At 36.5% G+C, this 14425-nt stretch overlaps 1 protein-coding gene across 7 annotated transcripts in view; it reads left to right on the top strand.

Annotated features, from left to right (window-relative positions):
- CNKSR2 (connector enhancer of kinase suppressor of Ras 2) overlaps window positions 1-14425 on the top strand; it is a 216539-nt gene that overhangs the window by 74996 nt on the left and 127118 nt on the right. For all 7 annotated transcript variants that reach the window (XM_071812397.1, XM_071812401.1, XM_065858558.2 and 4 more), the window contains exons 5-6: window positions 2054-2095; window positions 12325-12444. In XM_071812397.1, coding sequence (XP_071668498.1) covers window positions 2054-2095; window positions 12325-12444 — 162 coding nt within the window. The remainder of the gene's footprint in view (window positions 1-2053; window positions 2096-12324; window positions 12445-14425) is intronic.

Below are 14425 nucleotides of genomic sequence, written 5' to 3'. Positions count from 1 at the left end.
TGCTGGCACTGATCTTTGCATTCCTGCCCATTTCCCCAAGTTCATGCTTGGATTCTGTTTAGTTGGATGTCATTCATGTATGGAAAAAGTATATTTTGGAATTGGTTTTTTTACCTAAGCATTGTGTTTGTTCTCCTCCAGTTTTTCTGTCTTTTGTGTTTTACTGAACTGTTAATTTTTCTCTTGCCTGAATATGAAGATGTAGCATCAACAATCAGCTGTTTACTATGTGATTAACTCATTTAGCAATTCATCTTCCCAGACCCTGGATTTGTAGGGAATTATGTGTTGAAGAGAGAATGTAAGGGTGAGGCAACCTGCCCCTATACATAGACTGGATGCCTGAGAAGTTTTCCACTTGCTTTACTGTCTTTTGTAGATTCAGAAATATTTTTAATTTTTTCATATAGACACTTGCTTTGTCAGAAATAAGCATATTTCTTTAGCTTTCTTCATGATTATGTGGAAGTTTCGTTTGAAAGATGTAGGAGTGTTTCTCTGTTATTCACTGGTTTGTTCGTTGTAATAAAAAACCTCTACAGCATTTAAGAACCCCGAGTCCTTCTTCCCTTAGTAGTGAGACTTCTCAAATAGTATCTTCTTTAAGCTGAATGTTTAAACTTACAGTAAACTCTTCGTATTGCCAATTAAATAATTATATCTGCTTGAAAGCAGTTTTTTTCTTCTCCAACTTAAATGTTACAATCCCTTCCTGCTATTTTTGCAAAATGATTCATGCAGAACATATATGTATCCAGATTGAAAATGTTACATGCCCTCCCACATAGAACAATGAAATGTGTGGTTTGCTACTAAGATTGCAAATACTTCATTGATGTCTGCATATAATTAAACGTGTTAGATTTTCTTTCTGGCTGTACTTACTGGCAAATGTTTCTTGAATGCCAACAGCTGTTATTAGGAAAATATTCCCTGATCAACCTGCTGCTTCTGCATAGGTTGCTGTACATAAAGCTTAAGGACACATTGGCTTTTCTTGCCCGAGTAACAGTAGAAGCATTTCATGGATTAAAAGTTAATTAAAAAAAAAAAAAAAAAAGGTTGCATATAACAGTAATTTTTTTAAGAGGATAAACTGATTTAAAAATGAGACTTAAAACATGAAAACTTAGTCACATTTTTCATGTGGGTTATTAGGTAGGATATAAAGCATCTGTTCTAAACAGAGTTTGCACTAATTACCATAAAGCTAGAGCATGTGATGAACTTAACTAAGAGCAGTTCTTTCACCAATGTTGGTTTTATTTCATGTGCTCTGTCTTACTAAATCCATTTCTCTATGTTCACTGTGGTTTTGACCTGTCAGCAAAACTTTCATAACCCCCAGCCTCCCATCTGTTGGTCTTGCTTATAGAAACTGCCTCACATGCTGCATAAGGTGACAACAATGTGCATGCAGTCCCCAGCAGGCTGTTATGTCCTAAGATGGTCTGACTCAAGTTTCCTTTGTATCTTGTTTCCCTTATTTGTCTTCCTTCCCATTCCATGGAATGTTATAAACAATCAGGGGTTCCCTCTTCTTGCTTCCAGTGGTTCCCTTTTCTCTTCTCCTCCTTCCCAGGGTTTCCTTCTCTGGCAGGGTGTACAAACACAGCAGTTCAGCTCAGCAGGAATTGTTTGGCTTAGTTTTCTGTCTTTGCTACTTAAGACTGTTGCTGGTAGGTCTGTTTTTCAGTGTTACCACTAAAAGCGGGTCATTCTTGTCCCTGGTCAGGGACTGCTGTTTGAAGGCACTTGTCTAGCAAATATGTGACTGGCTGGTATGTGCCAAAACAGTAGAGGAAGATCATTATCTGTCTTAGGGAGGGAAACAAGAACTAGTGAATAAATATAAACATTTACCAGTATTTCCTTTCTGTGGTGGCTTCACATTTCAGTTACATGAGTCTTTCCATTCTGTTTGAGACTTTGAGATCTTTTGCTTCATCCTAAAGTCTTTTCAATTCAATTTAATTAAAATTTTGAAGGATAAATCTAGGAAAGGTAAATGACTGGATCAACTTAACCTGCCTTTTCTGCTTTACTTTTTCAGGATTGCACAGTATATGAAACAGAGAATAAAATTCTTCATGTGGTGAGTAGTACTTGGATTTCTATAAATAAATATATTTGTATAGACCAGATAGAATTATATATGTGTGTGTTTTGGGCTTTTCCGATGTAGTGCCAATGTGATAATGAACTAGTCTGAGTATGACTGAGTGAATGTTTGAAACAACTTGTGAATAAGTAATGATGTTATGGAAGCTGAACTTGGCATATGAGAAGCCAGGAGCTTTGCAAGGGCTTGTGTCTATCTGGCTCAGGCCCATCTGTTATTTGTAAACCATGGTCAGAAGAATTATTTTGAATAATGGCTCTTTTTTTCCCAAGAGAGCTGGTCACTAGGCTCCTGTGAAATCATATATATTTATGTTAGTGATGTAGCTTAATTTATACAGCTTTATTCCTCATAAGCATTGAGCTAGCCTAGTGACAGGAAAATAACGCAACACTTTCCTTTTGAATTCTTAGCATAAATAAAATGGTCTGTTACCAGAACCTGTAGTGCTATTGATAATAAATAAAGCAGGTGAAAATCACCATGGCATCAGAACACAGGATGAGTTTGAAAGGCTGGTATTTTGGTGGATGGAGAGTCAAAACCTTGACTAAAGTTTATCTGAAAACTGCATCTAAGTTTTAGACATTAAATTGCATTTCTTGTTGTGACTGTAGTTTAGTGAGTATCAAGTTAACCCACATCTCGTTTCTAAAAGTTAGAGACAAAGATATTCTTCCTAGGAGTGAGTAATGAATTGGTTTCATTTGTTCACTGTATTTCACATTTAGGTAGGTTTTGATATCTTACTTTCCTTATTTTCAGAGCTTAAGCAAGAATATACTGTATTTCTTTATTTTAAAAGGTGAACTTCCCTGTAAGTTGTGCTATACTTTTTTTGTTTTCCTCCAGTGGTCCCATATAAAATGTTTGGCAAGCTGAATTCTGTAAGCTTTTGATGCTTTGGTTTCACAGTGATGGGGAGTAAAATGTCTCCTTGTATTTTTAAGTTTCACTGATCTTTTTCCCCTGTGGGATACAAAGAACTAGCAATTTTAGTGGGCTGACATCATCATCTTTGTTAGGCTGATCTCTGCAAGTGTTGAAGTAATGAAGTTTGTAATTGCATAATCTTGGAAAAAGTTGAAGTGCTGTAAGGTTGAAATCATTATATATAGCCTGTTTTTCAATACATGCTAGTTTTCTACTGTAAGAGCCAAGAGTTCTGACATCTGCTATATATGGTATATATTTTTTACGAATTAACAAAAAGGATTGTAAAGGGAACCAACATTGTTTAGAGCTGATAAAACATCAGTTAACATAGTCTTCAACAGAAGGATTCATCTAAGATATGCAAGTTCACAAATTTGAGACAGGTTTCAAAAATGATCTTACATCATTCAGACTCACATAGGCTTATTTCTTTAATCCACAGTTACTTCATTGTGGTGACAGGTGGACATATGTATTATTGTGGAGAGCTTAATTGGCTTCTACAATTAATGCTTAAGCTTCCAAGGAAATATGAAGAGTGTTGAATGTTTTACTGAAGCCTAGGATTAAAAATGGCTACATGTACATGGATTATTTCTGACCACGTTACATTTCAACTGATGGATGGGATTTCATGGGGCAAAAGCGGACCAAACGCAATTGAGGAAAGAGATAAATATGTGATTGAACAATTAAAGGCTGGGAAACCACATTTTGAACTGGAAAGGGAGCACTTTACAGATTCAGCTGAAAAGTCTGATGATAGAATTTGAATTGAAGGAAGTCACGGTTCCCTCTAACCTCTTTCCTTGGAAGACAGAAAAAGGTGCTGTGGCTTTAGCCCATTGGACAGTCTGGAAGAAGTAATCTAACAGATTAATAGAAGAGGGGGAAAAGCCTGCTGATGCTAAGGTCTGGGGAGAGTGAATGGTATTTTTATGCCAGTGTCAAAGAAGAGAGGATGCTAGGTACCTTATGAGATAACAATATGTGAATGCACGAGTACAAACTAGATCAAAGATGTTCTAGAGGGGGATTAAGAATTTAAATCTTCTGTTATAGACTGTGCATCCAGTAAATTTGGAGGTGAATGTTAAAAAGAAGATTCTCTAATATAGAAAGAGTAGTAGTAAATTTTAGTAAAGCCGTAGAAATAATTTTCAATGAGGAATACTGGAAGAACTAGGAAAGATTGGGAGGAGAGAATATGCACACAGATATTCTAGGGAAAATAAATTAGAAGACCAAGCTATTACAAGTCCATTTTCTGAGCACATTTCCCATCTGCAAATCATGTGCAGTCCTGGAGGTAAGAGGAGTAGCGTCTGGCCAGCATCATATCCAGCTGCCTTTGAATGCTCAGATACCAGCATATAGCTGTGGTTGTTGGCATGACTTAGAGAGGAATTTTAATTCAAAATGATGGTCTCATCCCACATGATTTCGCATACCATGTTCTCTTCATGACACAAGAAAAGAAGGTTCCCCACAAAAGCGAAGGGCAATGACTTACAACTGATTAGCAATTCATGCAATTAGTCAATATCCCTCACCAAAGGCAAGATCCTCAATTAAATGATGGATTGGTTTGCTTGAATTAGGTAAGACCAAAAAATAGTTAATGTGCTCATATTCTAATGGGAGTAATTTCTTTTGAAAAGCAAATGAATGCCCTCTTTCTTTCAGAGATGGCAGTGGTGTTCATGTGGAAAGACGGCTGAATCACCTTGTCCATAAATAGTATGTTTTGATGTCAATGAACTTATTCTGATGTTAGCCTTTTAGATGTCACTGATATGCTTAAGAAATAATATTTTGTGGAAACAGAACTGTATAGGTTCAGTTTACATTCAAGAAATCAATATGCTTGTTTACTCCAAGCAATTCAAGTTTCAAATGCTTTACAAAAGCATTTTGATTGTCACTCACAATATTAGGTTAAGTAGTAAACTAATCTGTATTATTCAACTAAACACATAAAATGGATCTAAAGGAAAAAAGTCTTATGGAAAACCGATCAGATTTTAAGAAGAAATTACCTACTTCAACTTGCTTGTTTCTTCAAAATGGAATTACAAAGTCTGGGAAAAAAAAGTCTCTTCTATAATTTTCTGCCCTAGAATTGCAGGTGTATTGAAACAATTATTTTAAAGACAACTATATTTTTAAAGTGGTTTTTTTTGCTATGAATTTGTTCACAGAAGCGCTTGCTTTCTGTGGAATAAGAAGCATAAAACCATACAGGAATAATATGCTGGATTTTGCTCATGAAAATGTTGATGCTTCTGAAATATTCTTGAATATACAGAAATTAATAATATTTCTGCCACTTCATTTTTCAGTATGTTTTTTTCCAGGTTGCCTTTTGGTCAGTAAGCAATGCAATATTATTAAATAATAATAATTGTAATAATTTATTAATACAAGCAGAAAGTAAATATCATCAGATAATAATACAAACAGAAGTAGATGGCAATAGAAAATGATAACTTAAGAAGAACAGGCTTTAAAATACAGTGAGCCTAAATATGAAAGGATTAGCAGTAGGTGTGGTGTTTGCTTCAAATTTGGAAATTAGTATGCTCTCCCTAGTTTATATTTAGAATCTTTATATATATATTTAACTTCAGATGATAAAATGTATGGAAAACTGCTCATCTTAAAAGGGTATCAGTTCTGCTTATTTGGGGAGTTATAAGTTAATCATTACTAAAGTCTGAATGGAGGTTTAAAATCTTTGAAGAACAATTCATTGATTCCATCGAGCTGCTCAGGGCTGTATATGATGGAAATATCTAGTTCAGATTAATCCATGTGAAGCAGTAGAATATTAAATTGAGAACAATTCAAGAAGGACTAATTTTTGGAAAGTAGAATCTGAGCACCAGTCAGATTAATAATAAGTTTTAACTGACTTTTCTTTTTAGTTTAATTATATATATTTTAAAAGTGTTTTCCTAAGGAATTTTGCTTTCTTAAAATTATGCTGCTTTTCCTACCCAAAAAAAATAGTTTTATTGAGCTGTAAAATCACAGAACGTAGAACCACAGAGTGAAATTAACATTGAGAAGTTTTTGAAACACAAGCTATTTAAATTTAAAAAGTTACTAAATTGAAAAAGAAAAGAACAAGTAATGGATCCGAACTATCTCCTTTTGCTACAAACCTTGCAGATACCACTGTGATGATAATCCACTCCTGCCCACTGTATTTGAATATTTGTTACAGATACATTGTCAAAGGTATCGTTTTGATAGTTTTATTAAAGAAAAAAAAAAAAGAAGAAACCACCTGCTTCCTTTCAAGGGCCTATACCTTGCAAATTGGGCCCAGCAAACAACTCTAACAGAAGCCTCTCTTCTTGCATCAAAATAATATTAGGTTTAGTGTTTAAACTTCATGTATGTATAAATGCAAATCCAGGCGAAGTTTGTTCTAAGATTACTGGAGTTATTGATGTATTTCCTACAGTACAACAAATGTTTTGACTAAAATCAATTGATTAATAATGATTTTGTTTGGCTTAAGCTAACTAGTTAGACTACATCCTGAATGCTCATGTAGCAAGGTGCTTCATCTTGGTCAGTTATAACTGAGCTGCTTTTCTTTTTTCTAACAAACAGAACATTAGCAAGAATTTATTTTTTTCTTACTTTTAGCCCTGAATGTCCAGGTGTCTTATTGGCATACTGTCCCTCATTCAAATGATATAGGTGAGAGAGTTGATGGGAGAGGCTGGTACTTTTCTTGTCCTCAGCCCTGGCAATGTGTTGAAGCCAGGATGCTTCAGTGTTGCAAATACTTGGCAAGATAGATTTAAGCTTGGTCGCTAGCCTGTGTAAAATTAAGGACAGGAACAAACACAAGTCTGTTTGCTTGACCAGAAATGTTTTGCGATCCTAGAACTGCCTGTATTGAGCAGAAAAGGGATGAACAGTTTGAGGGAAGGCCATGGTTTGTGGAGGCCTCTGAAACCAGCTGTGTCCCTCAGAGCTTCCACTCTCCTGCAGCAGACAGACATTTTGCCAGCACAAATTGAAGCAGCCACAGGGAATCAGAACAGATGCAAATCTTATTTAGTCACCTTTAGGTCCTTGTGCCTCTGGCTGAAAGAAGGAGCAATTGTGGAAAATCTGTTAGAAATGGGTATACTACAGTCCAAAGATACCAGTAGAAAGTATTTGCTTTCATTCTTCACACTCTGGGCTGTAAAGTAGTTGCCTACTGAATGGAAGAAAATGTTTCCCCTTGAATTTCTACCAACCAACTAAATGCTGTGCAGTGATGTTTTTCATCCTCCTTTGAATCATTTAGTTTTGCACATAAAGACTGTGGTATAGCTTCAATCTGCAATTTTAAGTTCGTCACTGAATAGAAAGGAGAATTTGTTAATGAAGTGATGAGTTACTGCAAAAGAGAACTGCAGTAACCGCTCTAAGGCTTATAGTGACAAAAGGAGAAAATGTAATCATCTGTTGGTTTCTCTAAGACTTTGATAACTTTTTTTTTTTGCCTGGCCAAGTCCTTTTCCTTTATTCAGATGTCTTGCATGCTGGAAGCTGAGTGCAGCTTGAGAAAGGTTGAGCATTTTTAATGCCTCCTGATTTTGCAGGAGCAATTGAATGCTTATCTTCCTGTGTGTCTTACTATAGCTAGTACTGCATTGCAGTGGGGAATCAACAGTTATAGAAGATAAGGCATCCTGATCCCGTTGACAGTGTTTTCATAAACAGACATGTGGTTTTACAGAATAACAAAAGGTAACTACCATTTGAGAGAAAAGATGAGTTGTACTGTCATCCAATTTTAGTGAAACTAAAATTCATGTCTGTGATACAACTTGTACTGAATACTTATGCTGAAAAAAGAATGCTTTCATCAATTGTTTGGAACAAAATAAGTAGCAGAAGTGCACGGTTTGTGTGCTTTTCTTCCACTCAAATTAATTGAATAGCCCGTGTGCAAAACTTTGTTCAGTCTTTTACTTTCCCTTAAATATAATAATAATTTTAGAACTTTTTGTTAATAAATAATAATAAAACAATTATAATGCCCTGCCTGTGTATTTTTTGCACCTGTATAACTTGTCAAATTGGCTTTGCATCTGCAAAGGTGAAAGCTCCAGTGAAGCCCCGGGGAGCTTAGGAAAAATAAGTCAAGCTAGAAGTAAAGTAGCATCGAACATAACTTTAGATTTAAGCAGGGAGGTTGCTTGAATGATATATTAAAAAGCCTTGGCCGATGAAGTAAACAGCAGTAACCTGGGCAGGAACTGGACAGTAACTACATTCAGAGCCACTGGTTAAACTGTCATAAACCGGAAAAGCTGTACCCTATGAAGGTGTTCTCAGAGCCTTCCAAGCTCCAATATGCTTCTTCCAATATCCCCAATACTTCTCCCATCCTCCACAGACACAGACACACACAAGAAAACAACCCATAAACCGTGAATGGGATGTTTTGAGAGTAAAGGCAAGGAAAAAGGCATCAATTTGGCTGTGTCAGGCTCTGTTTGCAGTGAGAGCCCTTGTACCCTGTGTGTGCAGCAGGGAGAGGATACCTGTAAGAGTGGACCCCTTGCTGTCCTGGCTCTGACCAAGCTCAGAGTTTGTGAAAATATGCCTTTCACACAAGCTCAAAAGACGCTTGATCCTACTTACAGTCCAGCTGTTTAATCAATGACTATTTCACCAAAATAATTTAAATGTATAACAGTTAAGGGAACCTTCTAAAATTCTGTAAATATTCTGATACAAGCAGGGTTCTTATACTTTCAGAAGAAAACTAAAGGAGTTGTTAAATATTTTCTTGTAGCAGCTGAAAGTTTGGGATCGTTGGGCAGAACCCAAGCCTGTTGTCTAAAAAAATTGCTTTTTGTTCCCAAGTCTTTAAATTATGCTGAAAGAAAAAAAAAAAAAATGAAATGAAATGCATAGTATTTTGAAATTAGATGAGCAGTTTAATTAAAAACAAATTAGCCAATCATTCCTTGGAAGTCCAGGGAACGTGAATATGCCAGTTTGCTATGCAGTAACAGTGAGGCTTAAATTCAAAATCCTCCTACAGCAAACATCCTTTCCCCTCCAAAGGAAAGGACAATTCTTACAACGAGAGCAAAACACGTTTTAATGAACAGAGTTGACTGGACAGAACTATTCCATAATTGCTAAGCAGACAATGTCGTGGTCATCCGGAGTGACTGTTTCTGAGAAACATTCTTTATGGGTGCATTTAATTCATGACATGTTGGTCCACTAGCACTCTGTTAGATAAAAAGAGCCAATTCTGTTGGTCAGAAACTGAGAAGTGATTCAAGATCTTCTCTTTTTACTTTTCTGCACCTTCTGTTTTCTTTTGCTGTTTCCAGTTATCTCTTATACTGATACATTATAATAAACCTGATAACATTTAATGGAGCTTTAAAAGTTCTCAGTATTCAGCTTTTGTCTTTATCCTACTGAGGACTGAGTACTCATGAAGTGGAAAAGATTTTCTAATGATATAGCAGAGTTTTGCCCCTAGATATCATTTTTCTAGAAAGACAGTTATGTATGCATCCCCACATGCTGAATGAATGTTTACATTTTGGAAAGGTCAGAGAATTTGAATCCTTAATATGAAAAAGCATCCTCTCATCATAGGGTCTTCTCCAGGGACTTTGCTGTGGCTCATTTATTGTGCTTAGAATGGGCATGGTATCGTGCTGTTGGACAGCAGTATGAATATCTAAGATGGAAAGAAAGCCTCAAGACCCGGAAGACAATAAAATTTTAGAAATGCATAGAAGCATATGGTGGATTTTTTTTTTTTTTTTTTTTTTATATCATAGGAACTCAGTGACTTTGGCATCTGATATTCCCAGAACTCCTTTTCTAGAATATTCACACTACCTTGTTTTATGATTGCAACCAATGTAACTGTGTTGGAATGCTGATCACCATAGGCTTGCTGTATAGACTGTCTATACCCCTTTCTTGGAGAGGCAGAAGGAAAGCAGCTGCTCCAGGGAGCCATTTATGCATCTCAGCTTAGGCTTCTGTTCCACTCCCCTCCTTTCCCCATCATCTGTCAGGGCAGCTGAGGGCTTTTTTTTGAATGAGGAGCCACATGTGTGAACTTCAAATGGCATATCTTGTGGTAGGAACACACCTGTGTGTTTTGGCATCCCTCTGCAATGCAACAGTCAGGAATAAGAGTGAAAAAATCATACATTAGTTCGTTGTGAATAGAAGCTTCTCTGAAACTGCTAAGGACCCCATAAACTTGGTAGTTTTAGAAGAGATTAGTAGGAGGAATAGGTGGGTGAGCACATTTCTAAAGAGATACGAAAATTTCAGTTTACCTCACCAGAGAAGGATTTATAATTTAGGTCTGTTCACTTTACCTTTGGAGACCTGAGTGTTCCGTAATTTTCTAAATGTGATTTTTCAATAATTGTCAGTGCAGTTACAAAAGGGATGAAAATACAAATAACATGTGAAGATTATATCAAGACCCTAAACAAACAGCGAATCTATGCTTTCATTTTTATTATGGAATTTAAAACCATTTTTACATTTAAAAAATGTCAGCTCAAATTTTCATGTATCCAAAAAGCTATAAAAAAACCAATTTTACAATAAAGTTTGCTTTTTCACTTCTTCCTGATTCAGGTAAAGCACTTAACCCCATATATATTTCTTAACCCCATAATAGGGTTAAGGGTTCCTGTTACTTGACTTCCTTTCTTCAATAATAATTATGCATCATTAAATACAGATAAAGCAGAAGGGGTAGGAGGGGGGTGTGTGTGTGTCTGTCTGTCTGTGCTTGAAGGTAATATTCTCTCTGATAGCAGGTCATGTTGGTAAAATAAATCTTATATATTCCATTTGGTTGATTTCTTTATTTAGTCTGAAACATTATTCAATAAAATAAGCCATATACAAGCTTAAACTTTCAACTGTTTGTAAATAACTTAAATAAGAGGAAATCCCAGTGTAATGGTTGGTAACAGGATTAAGATTTCACTGTCACTGAATTTTTGTGTTGCTTTTATCACCTAAGTTTTTCAGCTTTCCTTTTTATATTATATATTTGTAGTTTGGCACTTGGAATTGTGATGGTGATTTGCCAAGGAGGTTACATCCAGTTTTATATTATTTTTCCATAGAATTGTTGTAGGTATTTTTACCTTAAGAACTATACTTTGGAATCATGGAAGAGTGGTTGATGCAGCAGTTGTGTGCAGTTGTGTCTCAGTCATTTGAGGAGACTGGTTCGCCTTCATCTTTTGAATTTGAGCACAGTTAAGCTGCTTCTTAATTGGCTTTGGAGGTACCCACAGTTTTGGGACAAGAAGAATGTCCTAATCCCTGAATTTGCTGACAAAACACACATTTGGAAACCTGAACCGAGAAATCAGTTTTAATTGCTGAAAGGGGACTTTATGAAAAACCTTCAAGCTCCCAAAAACCACTTGCTTACAGAAATATGACAGAATGATAGGAAAAAATCGCAGCTTCCCTGCTTCTGAGAAGAGGGTGTTCAGTGGGTGAGAGATAAGGAGATACACAGTACCCATTTGACAGTCCCAGCGTTTTGAGAAACTTTTTTATTTCCATCTTGCTGTGAAGATGATGCCGAGGATAACTGGTTTAAGAATTATCCCATCAAGAAGGGGTTATGTATTGTAGTCTTCATGTCTGCAATAGTAAATCGTGCTTGGTAGCAGTAGAACATGAGAAACTCCATCCAAAGTCAATTAGTGTGTTTTATGAGCATACCATAAACTTCAGAGTTAATGGGATTTAACAGTCATCATTAGGAGCCCGATTTTCATCTGTGCTGCACATCTGCTCATTCAGCAGAAATTATTGGGGTTTGGGGGCACTTATTGTCATTGCAGAAGATGGGGGGGGGGCGGGGCTGGAGCTCCCCATGTGCCTGCTCCCTGTGTGCCTGAGCACAGCTCAGGGGAGACACTGAACCCTGGGGAGTGCATGGGAACAGCTCACACAGGCCCTTCTCTCTCTACTCAGATGCAAAAGCATTTGTCTCTTGTTCTTCCCTGGTCTGATGCTCTGTCACTTCGGTGTCATCACAAAAAACAGATTTTGTACTGTGCTGCTGACTGAGGCCTTTCCTACTCCTCCTTCCTTCCCTTGTATGTGATTTAATATGTGTTTTCAAAATGCAGTGCTTTACATTGTAGGTTGATATGCAAATAGTTAGTAATAGTATGCTTATTGTGACATTTTATTTTCTTTTCTTATATTCTTCCTAGTGTAAAACTCTCTCTGGCGTCTGTGATCACATTATCTCGCTCTCTTCTGATCCGCTGGTTTCCCAGTCTGCTCACCTTGAAGTGATCCAGCTTACAAACATCAAGCCAAGTGAAGGGCTGGTAAGAAGTACGCAGTTAATCAAACCCATCATCCAGGATGAGAAAGTGTATTTTTGAAAATAAGTTGTATATGTGGAAAGGAATAGGACATCTTGGCCTTTTTCATTTTAAAGTCTCAAAATAGTTTGATTTCTCATGCTAGTTTGGTTTTCCACATAACTGGAACAGTGGGGAAGTGTTTTGTAAGGCTGAGCGATGTATACAAAGAGTTTAGTGAACAGGAAGAAATGAGTAAGAAGTTCTTGCCATTTATACCAGCTTCTGAAAAATGGTTCAGATTGTTCTGGGATCTTGAAGTCTGAAGGGATTTAAATTACTAAGATCAACTCAAGCAAGAAGTTTGCGTGGGCTTATGCACAAAACCTGTCAAATTCTGGAATATGCTTCATAGTATCTCTGGGATATAAAGCTATTTTATAAGTTATTCAAGGACTCTACAGCAGAAGTACAGAAGTAGCTTATTGAATTTTATAGCAAGAACTCTGCATGCTCAATCAGGTGCTTTTAAAGGCTCAGTGCAGCCATCCCATGTTTGTTGTTCGAGACTTGACCATTGATCTTTTGTTTACTTAAGTATCCAACACCCACAGCATGGAAAAAAACAACCTGGTAACAACTGCAGCTCTATAGCTTTACATCACTCATAATATCTCTTCCCACTATCCTTGGACGTAGGAGAAAGTGATCAGAATACAGTTAACCGTTTTTTTTTGCCAAATGAAATAGCTTTTGCAACTTCTGACCAAGTTTATGATTGTTCAATTTTATTGAATAAGAAAGACTACTGCTGTGCTCTTTGCAGCAGGTTTTTGAAGTTGGATGATGTAGTTTTGGAGAGTATTTTGGTTTGTGTGTTGGTTGTTGGGCTTGAGGTTTTGGTTTTGTTTAGTTTTTGACAAATTTGGTATGCAAAGGTATTTAGAGCAGTTATACTCTAGATTAATTTTTCCACTCTTTTATCAAATCACAATTAAAATATGATAAAAAACCAGACATTTGGATGAGTAAATATTGCCCCATCCTTTGTTTTAGCCTGCTGTTTGTTTTCCCTTCATCTACTGACTTTATCTCTGAATCAATTTCAAACTAGTCCTCCAGGATTTCAGCTTTTCGCAGATTCTCTTCTCCCTCTCTTTCTTCTATAATTTTATCTCTTCCACCAGCTCACTGCAGTCAGCTTTTCAAAATACTGTGTTCTACTGTAATGGTAGAATATTTTTCCCCTTTCTCACAGCCACCTTTTTTTTGAAGTTCTGTCCATTTTTATCTGAGCTCTTCTTTATTTTCCTTTCTGTCTTGTGGCTGTGATTTTTTTTTTTTTTTCCTCCTCATTTGAGTCTTTCTGTAGGGTGGTGTCAACCCCCAGTGACTGAGAAATGTTGAGCAGTGTTTTTGTAAATAAGACTGTGTTGTATGGGTCTGTTCCTGCTGGTTAGCTGATCAGATAGAGAATCTCTTCCCCCTCTCTGCTTCTGTTTGATACCTTCTGTCTGTCTTGTCTGTTTAAACTGGAAGCTCTTAAGGCAGGGTTTTTTTTCTTTCAATATGTGTCTGTGTACCAGCTGAACAGGGTCTTCATGCTGATTGAGGACTACCATGTCATTGTCATGAAAACTATTATATGTATTTTTAAAAAGTGGAAAATTGCAGTATACAAGCCTTAGAAGGATACAATGCTATTTTGATACGGTCATTTTTTTCCCTTCAGTCTAGCCTGTATGCCACTATTCTGTTGCCTCACTATTGTGCTGTACCCTCTAGATTGTGAGCTCTCCAGAGCAGGAACCAAGGGTGATATATTTGTACCAGGAGGGTAATCATACCTTTCAAATTGTTACAGTGCTAGTCTTACTAACAGATCGTCTTTGTAAGGTTGCTCTTGGTGCTCTGTATGAAAGCTTTGCTTTTGGGTTGTTCAGCTTTTTGTTTGTTTGTTTTTTCAACTAAATCTTTCAATTAAGATACAGCAAATGCATATCAG

This window comes from Patagioenas fasciata, chromosome 1 (genome assembly GCF_037038585.1).
Source record: "Patagioenas fasciata isolate bPatFas1 chromosome 1, bPatFas1.hap1, whole genome shotgun sequence".
Taxonomy (NCBI): domain Eukaryota; kingdom Metazoa; phylum Chordata; class Aves; order Columbiformes; family Columbidae; genus Patagioenas; species Patagioenas fasciata.
This window is presented reverse-complemented; position numbering and strand designations above follow the sequence as displayed.